Raw genomic sequence first — 22,028 nt, 5'->3', positions numbered from 1 at the left:
TCAAGGACAGTGGAAGTAGACAGACCAATTGTCTTTATTCTTGCCATGAAGTCAAAGGAATTGAGGCTGCCATTTTGTGAAGCTGCTCTGCATTGTCCAGTTTGTGAACTGGAGTTGCTTGGCTTGATTAATGCTTTAATGATTCTCCATGTCATCCTTTCTCAACCTTTTTGCCCTGGAGGAACACTTGCAATAATATTCAGGTCTCTGGGAACCCCTGCCGACAAATTAGACCACGTGAGGTCCTTGGTGATGTAGATGTTGAGGAACTTAGAGCTGTTCACCCTCTCAACCCCAGCTACAATAACGTCAATGGAGGTTAGCCCATCTCTATTCCTCCTGTAATCCATAACCAGCTCCTTTGTTTTGGTGACATAGAGAGAGAGCTTGTTTTCTCAATATTAAGAGGAATAGACAGAGTTGACAGCCAGCGCCTCTTCCTCAGGGCACCACTGCTCAGTACAAGAGGACATGGTTTTAAGCTAAGGGGAAGGAAGTTCAAGGGGGATATTAGAGGAAGGTTTTTCACTCAGAGAGTGGTTGGTGCGTGGAATGCACTGCCTGAGTCAGTGGTGGAGGCAGATACACTAGTGAAGTTTAAGAGACTACTAGACAGGTATATGGAGGAATTTAAGGAATTTATGGGAGGCAGGGTTTGAGGGTTGGCACAACATTGTGGGCCGAAGGGCCTGTAATGTGCTGTACTATTCAATGTTCTATGTTCTGTGGTATCACTGTGTCAGAGAGATGACTTTTTCCCTGTAGGCCACCTTGTTATTGTTTGAGATAAGGCCAATCAATATAGTGTCATTGGCCAATTTAATTAGAGCTGTGGGTGCCAATACAGTCACGGGTATATGGGGAGTAAAGGAGAGAACTCAGTACACAGCCCTGAGTACAACTGCAATTCAACCTTTAACTCAAACACCCTGTTGGGAACTCTTCTTCTGCTGGGCCACCTGATATTTGTTAGTAGCAGGACATTGGTGTGCTCTTTGTCCAGGATTTCAATCAGATTTTTTAAACATTCTTGAGTGAACTGGTGTTAAAGCTACTAAATAGCCTTACTTCCTGAATCTTTTTTCTGTGACTGTATTTTCAAAAGCTTTAATCTGTTTGTTTAGATATTCCAATCAATGTTTAAAATAATCAGCACTTTTATATATCATATGGCTGTGAATTGTAGTGAAGTGTGTTTTCAATTTTGTTGGAGCCATTGCTACATCTGCAAGTTGCTTTCCACAGACCAGATGCAATGGAATAGGACAACTTGGATCACCCGTCCATATAAAATCCATCAATATGTACATTTAATTTTAAACACAGACTTTTTCATGTCCGTTGTTGCACTAGTGCAGTGAGATGACTCAGAAAATTGTAATTCTTCATCATTAACCTTATCAGAATTGTCCATAGGCCTAGACATAAAATCTTCCTCTTCCATCTCATATCTCCTCCTCAAAAATCGCCACACAGGAACCGTCTTTAGAATGAAACTCTCCCTCCAATTTTCTACTACACTGGTAGCTTGTTTGCTCACATAAGTTGGTTGGCGGCACATAAGGAGATGTTGGAGGAGGTAATTGAGGGAGGGAGAGTCTGACATTACAGACCAGTTGTGCGACTCCATTCAATGCCTGGAAAACACACTTCAGGCTCCTCTACAGCATACCGGCTTCCCAATACAGTGCACACCAATTATCAGCCTACTGTCCTGCCCTCCATGCAGTACAGCACTCACCAATTATGAACAGCCTCCCCCATCTTGTGTTAATAACTGAGAATGGACACAAACATATCAACATGATCTACTGTGCACAGCCATATTGGGCTGAGAGACCTCTAATGAGATTGCTAACGAGTCTGCTTGGTCACTGGCCACCACTGTGAGTGCGCACATCGCTTGTAGCCACAAGTTCAAAAAACAAAGTTTTTTTAAAATCATGATCTCTTGCGGAATCCTTAGCGACCTCAGGGAAACCTAGGGTTCCGTGGACCCCCAGTTGAGAAACCCTGCTCCAGGCAATCTTCTGGACTGGGGATCATTTCCAACTGAGAAGTTATTTGTAAGGTATTCATTGCAAGTTTGTGAATGTTAGGGTTTGTGAGTGTCCTGAGTGATACAAGCTGGTTACTGCCTTGGTAACTGATTGAGATCCTTGATCCCAGTGCTGAGCCTATTTAATGAGATTGACAACAGCTTCGGGCTGTGTAGCCCAAGTTTGTCGCTGCGCTGGGATATTGGTTCTAGAGTAAGGCACTACCCAGAGCTTGGACGATTTAAATGATGGTCCCAATAGGTAGGGAAGTACAAGTGTCAGGACCAGAGGTGAGGGTTGCGCTGATCTTGCTTGCTTTCCTGCGGTGTTCGTTCCTCTCTCTGCAGCACCGAGATTGTGAACAGCTCATTTCTGAGAGTTTTGTTGCATTTTTGCCCGGCTAGTATGATGAACTAAGTGTGAGGCTTGGGCCTCCTCCTGCTGCTTCGGGGAGCAGATCTAAGGACAGAGTATAGTTAATACATTCGTTGATAATAAATGTTATTTGCATCTTTGAAAATGGAGGCTGGCCGGGACCAGTCAGTCAGAAATCACTAGCCAATGACACTGAAGTTTAACATCTGACAAGGATGAATATAAAAGCAGAGGCTTTCAAAGGCAAAATAGTGATAATTTCAAAGATTATGCATTAGGACAAGGGTGAGAAACCCTATGTGGAACACACAGAGAGTGGATTGGGACAACAAGGAACAACTGGCCAGCATAGATTCCCTGGTTATTACCTTTTCTATTCTTTCACTAGTCAGGACAGTCAGAGAAACTGAGTTGGTATGCACACAAATACTTAATGTATGAATTCACGTGCTTGTTCGTTCAGACAATAAAGACACTTGTTGAAAATCACAGATTCTCTCTGTGGCTCTCTGATATTATTACAAGGTGTGATCCTTGTAACAGTGTAGAAAGATGCAGACCAAAGATGAAGTATTCTAAAGGGAGGATGACACATCCTAGGCTGACACGGGAGGTCAAATAAAAGCAAACAAGAAGGCACACAATATGATACAAATTAATGCAATGCTAATGGATTAGGAAGCTTTCAAAAAACAGAAGAAGGGAACTAAAAAGGCCATAAGGAGAGAAAAGATAAAATGTGAAGTTAGGCTAGCCAACAATATAAAAGAGGATATCAATATTTTTTCAACTATGTAAAGAGTAAAAAAGAGCCAAGAGTAGATATCAGATCACGGGAAAACAACACTGAGAATGGTAGTAATGGGGTCAAAGAAATGGTGGAGAAACTTATGAAATACTTTGTGTCAGTCTACACTGTTGCAGAAATTCAAGTGTCAGTGGACTGAAGTGAGTGTTGTCATTATTACTAAGAAGAAGTTGCTTGGGATGGTATCTCAGTCACCTGGACCCAACGGATGAAACCCCAGTGTTCTGAAAGAGATAGCTGGAGAGATTGTGGCGATATTAGTAATACTCCAGTGACTAGTGCTGTTCTGCAGGGATTGATGACAGGAGTGCTTCTTTTCAAGTTATATATCAGTGATTTTGATGACAGAATTGATGGTTTTGTGGCCAAGTTTGGTGGAGGGCCAGTTGAAATGAGGAAGGAGGGAGTATGCAGAATGATTTAGATTAGAGGAATGGGCAAAGAAATGTCAGATGTAATATAATGTAGGGAAATGTTCTGATCATGCATTTGGGTACAAGGGTAAAGGGGCATAGCCTTTTTTCCAAATAGGAAGAAAATTCAAAAATTAGAGGTACATTGGGATTTGGGAGTCAAACAAGCTTTGGTTCCTGCTTGGAGACCGAACAAGCTGATTATTCCTCTCACCAATCAAACCAACTCAGCAAATACCGTTCAACTCTGCAAGGTCATCCAAGTCTGGTTCCCTGATTATTGTGCTTTCAAAGGAGCCCTTTTCTGACTTTCAACCTAGTTTGGCCACAATGAGTTGGTTGATATTCATTAATGAGAGACTATCTTCATAAATGTCACTGATTCCTATTGCGATAATGATTCTGGTCAAGATGGCATCTCCATACAACACTCTCTTGGGCAACATCTTCTGGATAGATGACAAAACTATTTATTTCACTTTTTTATGCATCTATTTTGAGTATGTTTCTGGAACTGCTATAGTCTGTGATTTACAGCTTAGAGATCGAGGGAGTGATCCAGTGCTTTGCTGTCTCTGAGAAGATTCTGGAAAGCAGCGAGGGTAGCCCTCAAGGTGAAGAAACTGCAATCCATTGTTCAACTCCATTTCACTGATTACTGCTTCCATTGTTCGCCAATTAAAGCCCCTTGTGACTTTCTTTTGATGATGTTGGTTGATGTTACCGAGATTTCTGCAATTACGGATATGCACTATGGCCTATAAAATTTTCAGCCTTAGGGTTTTTATATTCTGTGTTTTTGGTTGGGGGGTGAGGGGGATTTGGTGGTTGATGTTCTTATTGCATTTTGTGTAGGTTAGGAAGTCCTGGGTTGATGTTCTCATTGTGTTTTTGTTAGTTTTCATGTGAGGGAGGGGGCTTTGGGGGCTGATGTTTTGTTGCATTCCATGCAGGGGGCAAGGGTTTGGGGAGTTAATGTTTGTGATCCCAGTTTTTTTAAAATCGGAGGGTGGTTGGGTGGGTTTGCTGTTTCGTTCTGAACTTAACCATGTTTTTTCTTTGTTTCATGGCTATCTGGAGAAAAAGAATCTCACAGTTCCATACTGCATACATACTTTACTAATAATGGAATCTTTGAACCTTTCAAACAATTAAGCTCCATTCGTACCTACAAAGATACAGCTGTCATATTCTTCTACTCCCCGGAATGTCCAAAATGCAATAGAGAACACCTCCTGTTTCACACCAGACCTTTATTGAAGTTTCACAGATTCATCATCATAGACCAACTGCTGGTATTTAAATCCACACTTCCATGTGGTGGGATGAAGATCCAATATCTAAGTTCATCCACACGTATGTATCATGATACTTATTTTTGCAGTTACATTGACTTGGCTAATTGGAAAGATTACTGATCTGTTTAAAGTTATATTGTGTTTAAATGTAGCATCTATGTTATTTAACAAATCTATGACCTAAAATTATTCACTCAACCTATATAAAGCAATAACCTGCCGGAGGAACACAATGGAATAAGCAGTATCTGTAGTCAGAAAGGAACTGTCGACATTTTTGGCTGAGACCCTGTGCTGAGGACACCTCTATCAGTTCTAATACCTGATCTCGATCCAGCATCAATAATTCCTTCACCCCACACTCACCAACAGTTGCTGCTGGACCCACTGAAGATTCTCCCATCTTGCTGTTTTTGTTCCAGATTTCAGAACCTGCAGTCTCATGTATCTCTGCTGAAAGTCATCTGTTCCCACATTTCAGCTTCCAATTGTTCATTGATGGCGGTTGGTTTTATTGCCTGGTTAATTAGTGTGATCACACTGATCGTGGATTGATGGTAGGAATGTAGCAGCCAGAGGAAGATGACAAGTTCCCCAACAGGCTCTGGGAGGAAACTCTGCTGGTGAGAGAGGGATCCACAGAACACAGAGCAGAGTGGAGGAAGGCCACATTATCAACACAGGGTCAGTATTGAATAGAGCTGACCACTGACCCAGAACACTGAACCAGCTGATAAAGAGGATGTAGGAGCTGACATTCTGTGCTGGAGAGAGTTTGATGAATTGCTCAAGTTTATAATTAAAGAACCAATTATTCAGGTAATTGTGGTACAGTGTGGACAGGTATATGAGAGGATTGAAAAAACATGGATAAGAACTGGACATGTAGCTTTATAATTAGCTACCAATAACTAGGCGGAGTCCAGAATGCATAAAATGGTGCATGAAGAGATATTTGGTGGTGGTAACTCTGGAGTACAACAACTGCTGAAGAAATGTCCACAGCCCTGTCTCAGAGAAGAACTCTTTGCATTGAAATCTAGACATGCTCACCTGGAGCAGGTAATGCATGAACACATGTGGAGTTTGTGAGTCTAAAAAGTAACAAGAATTGTTTGAAACTACTTTCTAAAGCTTTGACCTTTTGAACTAATCATGAAAGTTATCAGGCGAAATTATTGTGCGGTGTGTTTCTTATGCACTGTATCAAATACAAAATAGAGGATTTAGTGTCTGTAGGCTGTGGGAAGGGATTTAGTGAATGGAGGAGAGTGTCCATGGGCTGTGGGAGGGGCTTTGATTGTTGGGGATAGACAGTGATTGGGGAGAATGTCCATGGGAGAGTGTGGGACATATTACACTGGCTAATGGGGAAATGATGATCTCATTCACATCCCTGGAATTCTGAGATTCACCAGCTGGAATCTATGGATAAACTGGGGGAAAAAAGTCCTGACTCTACTTTAAATGGCCAATGCATGAGCCCACAATATCTGGCTGGGGATTGGATGTGGAATGTGTGGGGTGGACAATATTTGGGACCCAGTTCATTGATCAGACAGGGGGTAAGGGGTGGGGTTTGTTGAAATCTGTTAGGGATATCACAGGGTTGGTGCTGTGGACACATTTCTAAATGACACATTTTGTCTGTTTTCCTGCTCAGGATGTAAATGGTTTTACCACTTAGTCTGAACCACTTAGCCTGTGATTTCCATCCACAGCCTGAAATCAGCAGCATGCTCCCTTAAGAACTTCATGAAACTCCATTTTGATGTCACTTCATATTTCTTCACCAGGTCGTCATACATCTGCCAAGCCCTTTCTGCATCCTCCATCCTGCCCTCAGCTCCGTATTTCTCAATCTCACTCCTCGTATGCTCCATGGCTTCCTTCAGCTCCTCCATACTGCACTCTTTACCCTCCTCAAACTTTTTCCTGATCTGCTCCAGGATCTCCTCCTTTCTGTGTTTCTCAGCCGCCTTCCTCTCCTGCTCCATCTTCTCCATCTCACTTTTCACCCTTGAGTGTTCCTCTTCCAAAGCTGACAAAAGGGGCAGAGGATGAATTGATTAGTCTGTGCAGAGAGTGGTGACGGGGTTACATCTCTATGTGTTTGTGACAGGACACTGAGAGGGAGATTTACTCATTGGTCAGCCTAAGATAACACATACAAAATGCTGGAGTAGCTCAGCAGGTCAGGCAGCATCTATGGAAATGAGTAGACGATCAATGTTTCACTGGAGTCCTGGTTTCAGGACGGAGAAGGAAGGGGGAAGATGGCAGAATAAAAAGGTGGGAAGAGGGGAAAGATATTAGCTGGAAGGGAATAGGTGAATCCAGATGGGTGAGAAAAGTCCAGGGCTGGAGAGGAAACAATCTGATAGGAGAAGAGAGTGGACCATAGGAGAAAGGGAAGGAGGAGGGAACGCAAGAGGTAGTAGTAAGCAGCTGAGAAGAAGTCAGAGTGGGGTATAGATGAAGAAGCGGGGGAATTTTATTTTACCAGAAGGAGAAATCAACATTCATGTCATCAGGTTGAGGTTTCTCAGACGGAATATACGTTGTTATTCCTCTACCTTGAGTGGGGCATCTTCTTGGCACAAGATGAAGTCATGGACCAATGTGTCGGAACGGCAATTGGAATCAAGATGTTTGGCCATTTGTGACAGATGGTGGGGAGGTAGCCGATGAAGCTGTCTCCCAATTTATGATGGGTCTCACCAATGTAGAGTAGGCTGTATCGGGAGCAGCAGATACAGTAGATGACCCCAGCAGAGTTGTATGTGAAGTGTTTCTCACCTTGACGGACTCTTTGGTGTCTGGAATGGAGATGATAGAGGAGGTGTACAGGCAATATGTCACTTAAGCTGCCTGCAGGGGTAAGTACCATGGCAGATTATTTGGGAGGGTGTGGGGCGTGGTTAGAAGCAAATGAATGGGAGTGTTCCTTACCGAAAGAGGAGAGGGCTGATAAAGATATGTTTAATGTTAGGATAAAGATATGTTTAATGGTAAGATCCTTTTGGAGATGGCATATGTTGCAGAGGATAATGTACTGAATGTACCATTACTGAATGGTAGGTAAGGACAAAAGATAGCAAAACACTGTTAAGACTACAGAAAAATGGGCTGAGTGTGGCTAGTCAGGAAATGTAAGAGATGCAGGTGATGTCAGCCTCAATAGTGGAGGGAGGAAAATACCATTCTTAAAAGAAGGACATGATTGATCAATCTGTTTTCTTTCCAAAATGTAATTTTTAGAAATTTTTCAGATTATTCTTTACAAATATGCATGCCATCAAAAGCAACATATTTAAAGTCTCATCTCTGTCCTCTTCCTCAATCTCCTCCACTCCTTGGTCGGCCCCCAAATATACTCCTGATAGAAGAGACAAATGTGAGATTTACCCATGGCCTTTAGGGAGGGGGAAGCTCCCCTGCTTTCCTTCTCCATCTCTCACAACAGTCAGAAGAAATCTTTGAAATGGGTTGTTCTCCAGCCTATTAAAGTGCTGTACATGGACCCTGCCCACATGTGTGATAGAATGAGCTCTGCCCACAGCAGGTGGTGGTCCGAGCACAGCACCAGATGTATAGGAGAATAGAGCGGACATACCACATGAGCTAAGCCATTTCCATGCTAGAAGTAAATAGCCATTGGCATCTTTTTCCATGGAGTAGGATGAGTGAAATTATCGTACAGGACACATGGGAGTCCATCATCTCACTGTCTATGGACACCAACACCACAATTACCATAAGTACCTGTCCCCCTCCAGGCAGAAGTCACTCATACCTGACACATGCATTCCTCTCTCTGTAGAGGGTGTCCCATACCCACCAGCTTGTTCCACCTCCTAGACAATCCTAACATCAGGATCAGTGGTGGAGGAATCCTCAGACACCTCAGGGTAATCTGAGCTTGTTGGTGACCACAAGGGAGGGACCTCTCCACATCAAGAGTCGGACCGAAGGATGGATTCATTGTTCCTGGCTCAGAAAGTCTATCCTGAGGTAGAGAGGAGCAAGTCCCCTCACCACAGCTCTTCACCCAGTCTCTGAACCCTGGTAAACAAGTCCAGGAAAAATATTCCTCATTCTAAAAAGGGCAGCTCTTGGCCTACCGTGGAGTCTGAACATAAAACACAACCTATATTGCCTGAGTCCTCCTCTTTACCTAGTTCACTGCCCCAGCAGCAACACTGGGCAACCCCCAACCACCCTTACTCTGCCCCATGAGAAGGGTCAGTGTCCCACAGATTTTTTCCATTCCCATCACCCATGGCCACAATTGGGATAAATACCGGGGTCCCACTCCATGTGGACTGTGTTTCTAATCTACAACAGCCAAATTGTCTCTCATCCTGTTGTATTCTCCCTTGTTTTGGTATAATACACTGGGTCTGGATTAAACTATTGACTTTCCATTCGTATGAGAAATTAATTTATACTCTGATCACCCTTTCCAAGATGATCTCTAACTACAAGGTTTTTACCCTCTCTCATTACCCAGAATGAGGAAAATATAGCACCTTCCGTTGTAGGTTCATAAAAACATTTTTTTAGAAAGTATCACAGATGCATTTTATGAAGTCCTGCTCAAGACTACCTTGAAAAATTTGATCTATCCACTCAATGAGCAAGTCACCATCATACCTGCTGATCTATTCTAACATGCCTCTGCCACTGTAATATTATTATTTCATGCCACCACAGGGTTCTAATGCTCCTTGTCTTCTAACATCTTTCCCCACTCACTCCTGGTCTACCATGACTCCCAATATACCACAACCCCTTAACTCCTTTGAGACCTCTGCTTTTTACCTCTCTACTTCCTACAATTCCTTCAACCCTCCACCCAAACCTGACCCCAACCCCACCTCCTGCCATGTCTTCAATACCCTTTCTAATCTTTTTCTCTCAGAAGTGGAGTGTTCTGTCCTTAGCAAGGACTCTTCCTTCTTCTCCATGTGCTGACACTTCAGTGAGTTCAGAATTCAGAATCAGGTTTATTATAACCAATGTATTATGTGAATTTTTTTTATGTGGCAGCAATACCATTTCGGGCAAAGACATATTGTCTATATATCTCAAAAATAAATGACCAGTGTACAATAAAGAGTTAATGAGTTGGTATTTATGTTCGAGTTCCAATAACACCATATGCCAAGCCCTTCTGTTGTCTCTGCACCTATATCTCTTCACCAAGAATTACCCACTCCTCACTGATAACCCTTACTCCTGCCACAACCTCCTCCTCTTGGGCAGCCACTCTGGATTTCTATTTTTTGTTCTTCAAGAAACCCAACACCAACTTTTTCTTCACGCGAACATGTCCAAGAACATCAGCACACCCTCTCCCTGATCTCACTATGGCTTTGGTCCTTCTGATGAACTGAGGTGCAGTAAGCAGGAGGGTCTCACATTTTTAGTTTTACAATTCAAAGAGTTAACTTTAAATCTATAGTTTCACCTTGACATCAATATTTTGACCACTTTGTTTATTTTCTCACCGGAATAGTTCTCCGTCATCTTGCTGTCCATCTTCTGCACCTGCTGTAAATGAGGTTTTAAGTCTTCCAGGAAGTGGGTGAGGACAGTCAACCCCTATAGATAAGAGGAGATACAATCATTCACGTCCAACTCACTCCCATCACAGCAGTCCACAGAGACCAGAGACAGGCTCTCACCATCAAACGTCTAGTGCTAGGGATTGATACACAATTAGAAAACTTCTCTTACCAATCAACAGGAAATTGGTAAGGCCACGATTGGTAAGACCACATGCAATTTATACTGTGGCATTGAATGAAGGCAGAACATCTTTTTAAATGACACAAGGATAAGTCGTAAAAATTACACACAGAGGTGATGAAGAGTAGAGGGATGGGTTCTGTGAATGGACAAGGATCAGGCAAATCAAACACAATGTGGGATAATGCAAGATATCCAATATGGCAGAAAAATAAACAGAAGCATATTATCCAAACAGAAGAGTTTGTGAAGTTCTGAGATGTAAAGGGATCTGGGTGTCCTAGTGCAGGATTTGCAAAATATTTGTATGCAAGTAAGTGGGAGGGATAGAGTGTGTAACAAAAGTAGAAGGTTAATACTTCAGTTCTATCAGGTTTTGGACAGTATAGATCTCTTTTAACACTAACACACTGGAAGCGGTTCTGGGATTGGTTCCTGGACTGATACCTGGAAGGAGAGGTTACCTTATGAGAAAAGGTAGGACAACTGGGACTAGACACTTCTGTGCGAAAACCTAGATCTAGGAGTCATGGACTGGATTGGTTAGTGTGTGGAAAATGGTCATGAACTGCAAGCTGGAATTAGATAAAAAAGATAGATTGATCAACAAAAATATGACCAAACATTTTTTTCCTCAATGCCTGATTGGTTTCTGGAACTCTGTCCATTGAAGCATAGTGGAAGCAGAAAGTTAACATTTTTTAGGGAAGAGATTGGAAGGTTTTGAAACCCAGCATTAAAAAGATAATTCCCACAGCCCATGGATACTGTGGTTGATCACTGACTCTTCACTCACTGAATCCTCTCTCACATCCCACAGACATCTCCCCCATCATGAACTCTTCTCACCCATGGAATCGCATCCCACAGTCTCACAGGCACTCATCACTGAGAAACCCTACCCACTGAAATCCTGCCACTGACAGAGTACCATAACTGGTTTCCCGATCACAGACTCACTACATCCAGTTAATCCCATTCCAGATGTTTCAGATAGTGGAAATCAAATTCACTTTTGCTGGCTGAATGGAAGGAAGAAGAGTGGGGTGGGGGGGGGGGAATTTTCTGAATCCTGGTAAGGCAGAGGAAAGAAAAGCTATGAGAATTGTAAATTAATGCCTTTCTCTATAATATTGAACACACCTCCATCTCATTCTTGGTCTTCTCTTCATAATGCTTGATGGCCTTATCGAGTTCTGCCTTCAGCTCCTGGAAACCACCAGGTCTCTGGTAATGTCCAGATGCCAGGTTTTTTTTAATTGATGACATTTCTTTTGCTAGATGTGCCGTACATTGCTCTTCTGACTTTTCCTTGATCTTGGCCATGAGAGCCTTGTAAGTGGAATTCATCATCTCCTGAGAGTGAACAAAAGATATACAGTAAACTAGGAGACCAAGTATTGTACACTGATCAGTGTCTCTCAATCTCTCTCACTAAGGGGCAGATCTCTACACTGGCCAGTGTCTCTCAGTCCCAGGGAGAGATCTGAACACTAACCAGTGTCTCTCAATGGGAGATCTATACACTGACTAGTGTCTCTCTAGGAGAAACCTGTGCACTGGCCAGTGCCTCTCAGACCCTGTCTTTAAGGGGCAGATTTGCACACTATGAGGGGTGATTGATAAGTCTGTGGCCTAAGGTAGAAGAAGTCAATTTTAGAAAACCTAGAACATTTATTTTTCAACATATTCCACTCTTGCATGTACATATTTAGTCCAGCGGTCATGGAGCTTACGAATGCCTTCTTTGTAGAAGTGGTCCACAGCAGGGGTGATTGATAAGTTCATGGCCTAAGGTAGAAGGAGATGAGTTATTAACTTCAAACTTTCTGCATCATCACTCAAAGAGTTGAATAGCATGTGCATGTAACAAGAGTGTCTTGGACTTCCAGGTGGTGCACAGCAGGGATGATTGTTAAGTTCATGGCCTAAGGTGAAAGATGAGTTATACAGCTCTTTATACATGCATGTGCAGTTCAATTCTTTGAGTGATAATGCAGAAAGTTTGAAGTTAATAACTCATCTCCTTCTACCTTAGGCCACGAACTTATCAATCACCCTTGCTGTGGACCAGTTCTGGAGGTCCAAGATGCAGACTTCTACAAAGAAGGAATCCGCATGCTCCACAACCACTGGACTAAGTGTGTAAATGTAAGAAAAATAAATGTGCTTGGTTTTTAAAAATTGACTCCTTCTACCTTGGGCCACGAAGTTATCAATCACCCCTCGTAAATTTATCTCTAAGCTGCACTCTCACAGGGAGAGATGTGTACACCAACCAGTCTCTCTCAGCCCCATTCTCTCTGGGGTATATCTGACCACTAGCTGTACCTCTGAGTTGTGCATTCTCAGGGAGAGATCTCTACACTGACAAGGAGTGATCCGTATACAAACTGGTGTCTCTCTGCCACTCTCACTCAGGGAGTGACCTGCACTACCCAGTGTTTCTCAGCCCCTCACTTTCAGTATTACTGTCTGTCTCTCAGTCTATGTTGGTAAGTGTTGGGTCCAGGGACTGGAGTTCGGAGATGAGACAGTTGGTAATCACTGAACAGGAGAAGCTCACCTCCAGCTGTTGGATGTGTTTGAAGCTCTTGTCATTCATAGATTTTTTGTGGAAGATACTGAAAGCCTCTATGCTCCTCGCTTTGTGATTCTCTATGAGTTTGCTCATAGTAACACAGCCAGATTCTGAGAATTTGTTCATTTCAATGTCATAGAATTTCAGGGCTTCATCTGCTGCTGCTTGGTTTTCCACCTCCACTAATTTAGCAACACTGCCCTCCACACACGGTAGGACCCCATCCGCAATCATTCCCACGTATGCCTTGGTCAATTCAACAAATCCTGTAAGGAATGTTTCTGGAGATCAGTGCCTGGAGATCTGATCACACTATCAATTCCCACTCTCCACATTCAACTTACCCAACCCATTTTTACTCACATCCATTCACCACCCCCTCCAGTTCTCTCCCATTGTTCATACTCCCAAGAGGACCCAACTCCTTTCCCATTCATTCACACGATCCACTTTTCCAACCCTTCCCATTCATTCTCAGTGGACTCTATCTCTTTCTATTCACACCTCCCCTCTACACTCCATCCCACATCATCCCACTCAGTCCCATTATTTGTATTCCCATAGGGATTCCAATCTTCCCATTCCCTTGTATTCTACACACTTACAATGGGATCCTAATACCTTCTCACTCACATCCTATTTGTATGCCTCCAAATCTCTTCCCTTTCAATCTCACTGTCCACATTTCTATGTATTCCGATAAGATATTCCCACTCCATGTGAATGTTTTGGGCTAAGACCCTTCATCAGGACTGGAAAGGAAGGGGAGAAATCATAGTAAGAAAGTGGGAGTGGGGGATTAAGTCCAAGGTGGCATGTGATAGGTGAAAACAGGAGAGGAGGAGGAGGAGAAGTAAACAACTGGAAAGTTGATTGGTGGAAGAGATAAAGGGCTGGAGTAGTGAAAATCTGAAATGAGAGGGTAAAAGATTATGGAAGAAAGGGAAGGGGGAGGAGCAACAAAGGGAGTTGATGGACAGGGAATAAGTTAGAGAAATTGATGTTCATGCCATCAAGATGGAGGCTACCCATACAGAATCTGGCCTCATCATGACAATAGAGAAGGCCTCGCAGTGATATTTTCAAAATAGGACTGAAGTAGAACTGAAATGAATGGCTACTGTGAAATTCTGCTTTTAATGGAGGTCAGAGTGAAGATGCTGAACCTGTTGGCATGAACATAGAATGCTTGAACTACTGGTATAGCCCAACCATGGCACCCCCCACGCATATCCTTCACCATTCTCCATTCTTGTATTCCTCTCACACCTTCTAACATGCCTATCACCTCCACGTGGTCCCCCTTCCCCTTCCCTTTTTTATATGGTCTTCAGTCCCCTTCTATAAGATTTTCCTTTCTTCAGCCCTTTATCTCTTTCACCAATTGACTTCTCAGCTCGTTTCTTCACCCTTCCCCTCTCCTGGTTTCACTTTGTACTTATTCCCCTCCATCATTTTCTTATTCTGATTTTCTCCCCTTCCATTTCAGTCCTGAGGAAGAGACACTGTGCGAAACGTTGACTGTTTACTCTTTCCATACATGTCGCCTGGCCTACTGAGTTCCTCCAGCATTTTGTGTGTGTTGCTTTGGATTTCCAGCATCTGCAGATTTTCCCTTGCCAGGTTAGTGTGTTATACTGAAGAGAGGTGGTGAGGTTTTGCCCGGTTACTCACTCCTGCCCGTGACCTGCTGACCTCCAAGAACTCTCTTGAGTTTCTTGTGGGTGTGAATGTAATTGATGAGGTTCTGCCGCTCCGTAACAAAATCCTCATCCAGATCCTTGTCCTCCAATTCCTGGAGATGCTTGAGTTTCTTCTGGAATGTGGGAATGGGAAATGCAAAGCAGCAATGTGAGGGAAAGTTATTGCGGATACATCTGCGGAGTTCATTGTATTTCTTGTCCTGCTCACTGATGTCATCTGTAAAAAAGAACCAAGAATCAGGCAGGAATCATCCTTAATGAGTCTGTTCTCCCATTCCCAACAAGGTGACTGTTACCCACAGGGCTGTGGGGAGGAATAGGAGAAGGACAGAAGGAACTAGAGGGGAGGCAGTTTGTGAGGTGTGATGGTGAGGGACAGGATGTGTGGGAGGGGCATCAAGTGCATTGTATTTGGGTGATGGGTGACTTGTCATGAAGGGGAATGATGTGACATTGGTGTCAAACAAGGTAGTTGAGGATCATATTGTTTGAGATGGGTCCGTGTGTGGGAGAGTGTGTGCACCAAGCCAATCAGATGAAACTGGTGTCAGCTGTGTGGGAATGTTGCATTTATTCCATCAAACCAGAGGACGGTGTACACGGGAATCACAATATTGCAGGGTATGTGAATGAGAACAGGGCAGGGGAATGCAGAGTATGTGGGGAATGAGAGATGTCAATGAGCCGGGAGACCCCGGAGTGTGTGTGCACAAATTCTCAAAAGTAACAGATTGCCCCTTCCTCCACCACCCTCTCACATACTGATTTCAACCCTGTTCCCTCCCTTCTCTGGCCCATTTCCAAGTTTGCCCTATCTCCTCAGAGACTGGCACTGCCACATACTCACTGTCCTTCAGTTTCAGATTGTGCTCCAGGTACTCATTTGGAGTCATATCTTTTCCATCGATCTTCATTTCCAGTGTCATATCACGGATCACCCAGACAAATTCAGGGAAGAAACGGATATATTGCCAACTGTTACAGTCATCGGGCTGGGACTTTATCAGGATCCGTTTAGACAGTTCAGTCACAAAACTAAGAGCAACGTCAAGGATAAAGGAATGAATGGTTGGCAGGAAAGTAGTGAGGAATGTCAGTCACTGTACAGATCTGCCCTGTGAGAGAAGAACTGAGAGGCGCTGGTCAGTGTACAGATTTCCCCATGAGACAGAGAGACTGAGTAGCACCAGTCATTGTACCAGTCATTCTTGCTGGTAGTAGAGAAACCTGGATGTCAAGGATTATTGTAATTCTGGTCATGAAAAGAGGAGGTTTTGATGAAGATGAAGGTAGCTGGGACTAGTGAATCATTGAATATATATGGAGGATGCCAGTGTAAACTCAAGTTGAAATTTGGAGGACAAAAGGGAGATTGGGGTGACTTTAGATAAGAAAATTAAGCAGAAGTCCAAGTGACTTTACAAATATATTAATGAAAAAAGAGTAAAATGGGGTGACTAGGGCACCTGAAAGATCAAGGTGGAAAAGTATGTGTGGAACTGCTGGAGATGGACAGTTGTCAAAGATTATTTTACTGTCTCAGTGGACAGGGAAGATGAGTACCAGCAAGTGCAGTGGGATCTTGGTCAGCTGGCAGCTGGGCTCAGGAATGTCAAATGGAATTCAGATAAGTAAGTAGAGTTACATTTTGGAAGGACTAATCATTGTAGGATTTTTACCTTAAATGCAAGGGCTCCAGGTCCCTTTGGAGTAGAGGTGCACAGTTCCCTTAAAGTAAAGAGGATGGGGGAGTGAATAAATTTTGGGAAGGCTGGCCTTCATCAGTTAATGAACTATATTTGAAGTGGGTGGTGCCACTGCAATTGTACAAAGCGTTAGTGTGGTTACACTTTTGTATTGTGTACAGTTTTGGTCACACAGTTATAGCAAGGATATGATTAAACCAGGACGAGTACAACAAAACTTTTAGAAGGATGTTTCCAGGAGTAATGGAACTGACAAGTTAAACAACTTGGCCTTTATTCTTTGGAGCATAGAAGACTGAGGGGTGATCTCATAGCTGTAATACCAAAATCATGAAGGACATTGCTAGAGTCAGTGGGCTTTGTAAGGTTGAGGAAATAAAAACTACAGGATATAATATTACAGTTAAAGTGAAAGGTTTAATAAGCACCTGAGATGTCAATTCATATTGACAGAGGGTGGTGATTATATTGAACCAGCCAGCCGAGGAAGTGGGTGAGGCACGCACATTAGACAAATTTACGAAGTACGTGGATAGGTCTGAAGATTGCAAGAATTCAGAGGGATATGGGAATATGCTGGAAAATGGAATGAGCTTGAGAAAAAAAAATTATTTGGTGTGGACAAGCATGGCTGAAAGGATACTTTTCCTGCTGTAAAATTCAATGACTCTGTGATTGAGAGACAATGGTCACTATACGCATATAAGCGAAAAGAAAGGACAGAGAAACATCAGTCTGTGCACAGATATCCCAATGAGAGAGACGGGCTATAATATCTCCCCAAGAGAGTGGGATTGAGAGACATCGGTCACTGTGCTGATATTCCTGTGAGAGAGATACTGAGAGACACTGGTCACTGTTGAGACATCACCCTGGAAGAGAGAGACTGAGAGACAGCAGTGAAGGATACTGTAGGTCTTGCAGGGATTGCTGGTCTATGTTTCTTTGACCATTGTAAATGAGGATGCTGCTCAGAAGGATAGCCAGTGAATAGATGGAATTGTCATTGTGTTTGTCCCCCTGCAGGTGAACAGACCATCAGTTAGTGAGAGCTCTTGCTCAGAGATCAGTCTAATGGATAAGCATCTGTACATTTCTTGCTCAGTGTTTACAGAGGTTGGTGGGGTTTACAGAGGCTTCACTCCACAGCATCCTTGCTGTCAATGCCACCAGGAGCAGATGTATGGCCAAGGAAAGACTTACAGACAGAATCTTGGTCAGTGCTCTCCACCACAGTGCTTGGAGACAGCACACTCTCATGGCATCTATCACCCTTTTCATTTGGGAGGATGAGGATGGGAATTGGTGGCTGGGACTGGAAATGGAGTGGGTAATGGTCTTGGACCACATGCAGTTCTAATGAAAAATATGGCAGATTTCCTCCCTGAACTTCAGCATGAATCTGTGATAAAAATGTTAACTGATTAATAAAGTAATTCATTAATTTTTACTTTAAATCTAGATTGTAAACTGCATTTCAATGTCCACACTGCCTGTGGTGGGATTTGAACTCTGGTCTGTGGATCATTCCTCTGTCTGTGGGTTACCCATTTGGTAATGAAACCACTGTTCTGAGGAGGGGGATAGTTGTGAAGGAGGGACTGACCTTGTCAGGATCTCCAAAACCCTCGGTGTCCAACAACAGGAGGACCTCATTGGGTCTCTGAGGGAGGGATTGACACAACATCCAGATTCCTTTGGTGTGAGCCTGGACAGATGAATCCACTGAGAATCCTGTAGAGGGAGAGAGAGAGAGAGGCAGAAAGGTAAACTTTGCAAATAAAAATGCCAAATTCCATAGCCCAAAGATGTGCAGGTTGTGAGTACCCTATCCCTCGTTTGTGAGAGAGCGATAGGGTTTGGGAGGAATTGTTGGGAACATGGGAAGAATAAAAGAGACTGTTGTAGAGTTTGTCTAAAAGAACGATTGATGGTCGACTCAGAGTTGGTTTTACAGCAAGTAACTCTGGTCGCCATTAATGAGACCAGTGTTCTCTTGCATCCGAGATATGAACCAAGCTGTTGAAATTCCCCAAGTGTCTCTAGATCCATTGCCAAAAACAGTGATGGGAACACCAAAGTGACACCAATGGATGTCTTTAGTACATCTCCCACTACTGACAGCTTGACAATGCAAGTGTGCTCTGTGTGTCCCAGGTCTCAGGATAATTTCTGCAAGACAGATAGTAAACAGAGGTGAAAGGTTAGAGGTGGAAGTTTACAGCCACTGCCCTTACCGTTCTTGCTTCCTGCAAGACAGTTCAGGAGGTAGGACTTCCCTGTGCGAGCAGCACCAACAACAGCCACAACAACCATTGGATCCTCAATAGACCGCAGGACCTTCAGAGCCTCTGGGTTAAGCTGCAGCTCCCCATCCTTGTTATAAATCAGCTGCAAGGGTTTCTCCATTTTCATCTTGTTGGCAGCAGGGTCCCCAGTCACTGACATTTGACAGTCGTTTCCTGAAATGTCTGCAAAGTCAGAGCAAGGGAATCACACACAGTTTGAATCAAAATGAATGGAACAGACAAGGGACAGAGCAGATCAGTAAAACAACTGCATCTCAATCCTGAATCCATGGAGTAGATCACAAACATTAATTTACTCACTGGGAACTGTTAATTTCCAGTTAACAACTCCCGATACCATGGATTGGATCCCAGCCTCTAGATTACTCCTGGGATTCTCTTATTTTATATATAGTCCCTCTGGACACCTGGAATAGATTATGGCCTGTAACTAACTCTTGGGAATCTGTTATTGAACATATAATCTCCCCAAATCCCTGCATTAGATCCCTGCCTCTAAAACACTCCCAGTGATCTGTTTATTTTCTGTATGAAACCGCCAACCCCCTGGATTAGGTCTCAGCCTGTAACTAATTCCCAGTTGTCTATTGTTGAATAACATCACACCACAAAGAACCCTTCTGTTACTCACTCCAAGGGATCTGTTGTGATATTGTCATGGTCTTGACTGAACAGCAGCTGGCATCCAAGATCCAGTGCTCCAGTTGCCCGGTGTATGGTTATCTGCCACTGTCTCTCAGAGACTCAGACTGCCAATTATTGCCTGCCATATTCCTTCATGGGAACTCTGTACTTAAAGGCCTCCTACTGAGTACTCAGTACTCAATCATAGGAGTTCTATTTCTAGTACTACTGTTTGTGATTTTTACTTTTGGATTTTGTTTGTATCACCCTTTTTACTTTGAGCCTGAATTTATTCTGGACTGTACTCTGCATTTGGTCTCTCATTACAGCATGATTGAGCCATCATGAACTCAGCAATGTATGAATCACACTGGCCTACCAGCGAGCAACTGTAGGCTGACCTGACAACATTCTTTGGGAGAGCCTCACCATTCTCCAGAAACTCTCACACTCCAGCAGGCAGGATCCAAGTTTGTCCTGAGCTGCTGCCAGATCCAGAAACGTTCAAGCTGGAGATTCTGTTAATAATCGTCTATCCTCCATTATCCTTCTCAAAGCCCCGTGCTTCTTTCTTGATGAAAGAACCAACTAATTGCCATCCACCACCACCCTCCTCTGTCTGACAGAACTGTTCCTCACCCTGAGAGTCTTTTTCTTTGGTTCCTCTCACTTTCTCTAAAGCCAAATGGTAGCTATGGGCACTTGTGTGGGCCCAAGCTAAGGAGATCAATGCTGAGTGTATAAATATGTTAAAGCATTTAGAGGTCAAGGAGGAGGAAGTGTTGTGTCTCCCCATGAGTATTAAGGTGGGTAAATCCCCAGGACCAGATGGATTTACCACAGGTTATTGAAGGAAGCATGAAGCAAGATTGCTGGGGCCCTGACCAGTATCTTCATGTCCTCTCTAGCCACAGGCAAGGAACTGGAGGTTGGTGAGTGGCTAATGTACCTCCATTTTAGAAGGAAATGAAGGAAAATCGTCAGAACTATGGACCCACGTCAGAAGTAGTGAAATTGCTGGAGAAAATTCTTAGACATAGGATACATGAGCCTCTGGGAACTCATGGCTTTGTGTGGGGCAGGTCCTGTCTTACTAACTGGATTGAATTTTTGACAAGCGATGAGAAAGACTGATGAAGGTAGGGCAATGGATGTTGTCTTCATGGATTTTAGGAAGGTGTTTGAAAAAGTCCCTCTTGGCGTCTATTCCAGGTAATTAACATACATGAGATTCACAGCGAGTTTGCCATTTTGATTCAAACTGGCTTGCACATAAAAAGAGGGTAGTGGGTGAAGGGACTTACTCAAGCTGGGTGTCTGTTATTAGTGGTGTCCTGCAGGGATCTGTGCTGGGATCTCTGATATTTGTGAAGTATATGAATGACCTGGATGAAAATGCAGACGAGTGGGTTAGTAATGATACCAGGATTGGTGGCGTTGTGGTTAGTGTAGAAGACTGGCAAACAATACAGCACAATACAGATTAGTTACAGATATGGGCAGAGAAATGGCAGATGGAGTTTAACTCATATTAATGTGCGGTGTTGTACCTCAGAAGGGCAAATGCAAGGAGACGATTTACTGTCCTTAACAGTGTTGCTGAGCAGAGAGATCTTGGGATCTGAGTACTTGCTCCTTAAAAGTGGCTATATAGGTCATGGTGATGGTTAAGAAGGCACATGGAATGTTTGCTTTAATTATCGAGGCATTGAGTTCAATATTCAGGAGGTTATGTTGTAAATTTATAAAGCTCTGATGAGTCCACATCTGGAGTATTGCATGTACTGTAGTTCTGGTTATACCAATACAGGAAGAATGTCGAGGCTTTGAAAAGGGTGCAGAAGAGGTTTTGCAGGAGGCCGCCTGGTTTAGAGGGCATGTGCTATCATGAGAGGCTAGATAAATGGGATGTTTTCTTTAGAGTCACGGAGGCTGAGGAGAGATCAGATGAAAGTTGTAAGATAATGTAAACAGGGGGTATATGTTTCCCAGGGTTGAAAGAAAGAGGTGCTGCATTGAAGGTGAGAGAGGGTAGTTTCAAAGAGGATGTGAGGGGTAATTTTTTTACTCAATGTGGTGGATGCCTGGTATGCACTGTCTGGTATAGTGGTAGAGGCAAATAAATTAAAGGCTTTTAAGAGATGTTTGGATGGGCACATAGATGTAAGGAAGATGGAGAGATATGGACATTGTGTAGGTAGGAGGGATTAGTGTTTGGGTGTTTCACACACAAAATTTTGGAGGAACTCAGCAGGCCAGGCAGCATCTATGGAAAATAGTAAATTGTCGAAGATTTGGGCTGAGACCCTTCATCACAACTGGAGAAAAAAAATGAGAAGTTAGAACAAGAAAGTGGGGGTGGGGAGGAAGAAATGAAGAAGAGCAAGGTGGTAGGTGATAGGTGAAACGAGGAGAGCA

General features: G+C 43.3%; 1 protein-coding gene across 1 annotated transcript; it reads right to left on the bottom strand.

The window, feature by feature from the left end:
- Positions 1-6,630: 6,630 nt before the first annotated feature.
- On the bottom strand, positions 6,631-19,086 carry LOC132382799 (guanylate-binding protein 1-like). Its single transcript, XM_059953258.1, has 9 exons — positions 18,915-19,086; positions 18,284-18,411; positions 17,588-17,697; positions 15,819-16,006; positions 14,943-15,188; positions 13,254-13,534; positions 11,831-12,043; positions 10,447-10,540; positions 6,631-6,974 (listed from the first exon to the last, which is right to left on the bottom strand). Exons 1-9 carry the CDS (start codon positions 19,084-19,086, stop codon positions 6,631-6,633), a joined length of 1,776 nt encoding a protein of 591 aa, XP_059809241.1.
- Between the last annotated feature and the right edge of the window lie 2,942 nt (positions 19,087-22,028).

The sequence above is a fragment of the Hypanus sabinus genome, chromosome 29, assembly GCF_030144855.1.
Source record: "Hypanus sabinus isolate sHypSab1 chromosome 29, sHypSab1.hap1, whole genome shotgun sequence".
NCBI lineage: Eukaryota > Metazoa > Chordata > Chondrichthyes > Myliobatiformes > Dasyatidae > Hypanus > Hypanus sabinus.
This window is presented reverse-complemented; position numbering and strand designations above follow the sequence as displayed.

Coding starts and splice junctions, on each gene's coding strand:
- LOC132382799 (XM_059953258.1), bottom strand. CDS start 19,086: ATGGAGAAACCCTTGCAGCTGATTTATAACAAGGATGGGGAGCTGCAG. Junction 16,007..17,587: donor CAATCCCTGCAAGACCTACA/GTATCCTTCACT, acceptor CGTTGCTCTTAG/TTTTGTGACTGAACTGTCTA. Junction 13,535..14,942: donor TCAGCAGGTCACGGGCAGGA/GTGAGTAACCGG, acceptor CATTCCTTACAG/GATTTGTTGAATTGACCAAG.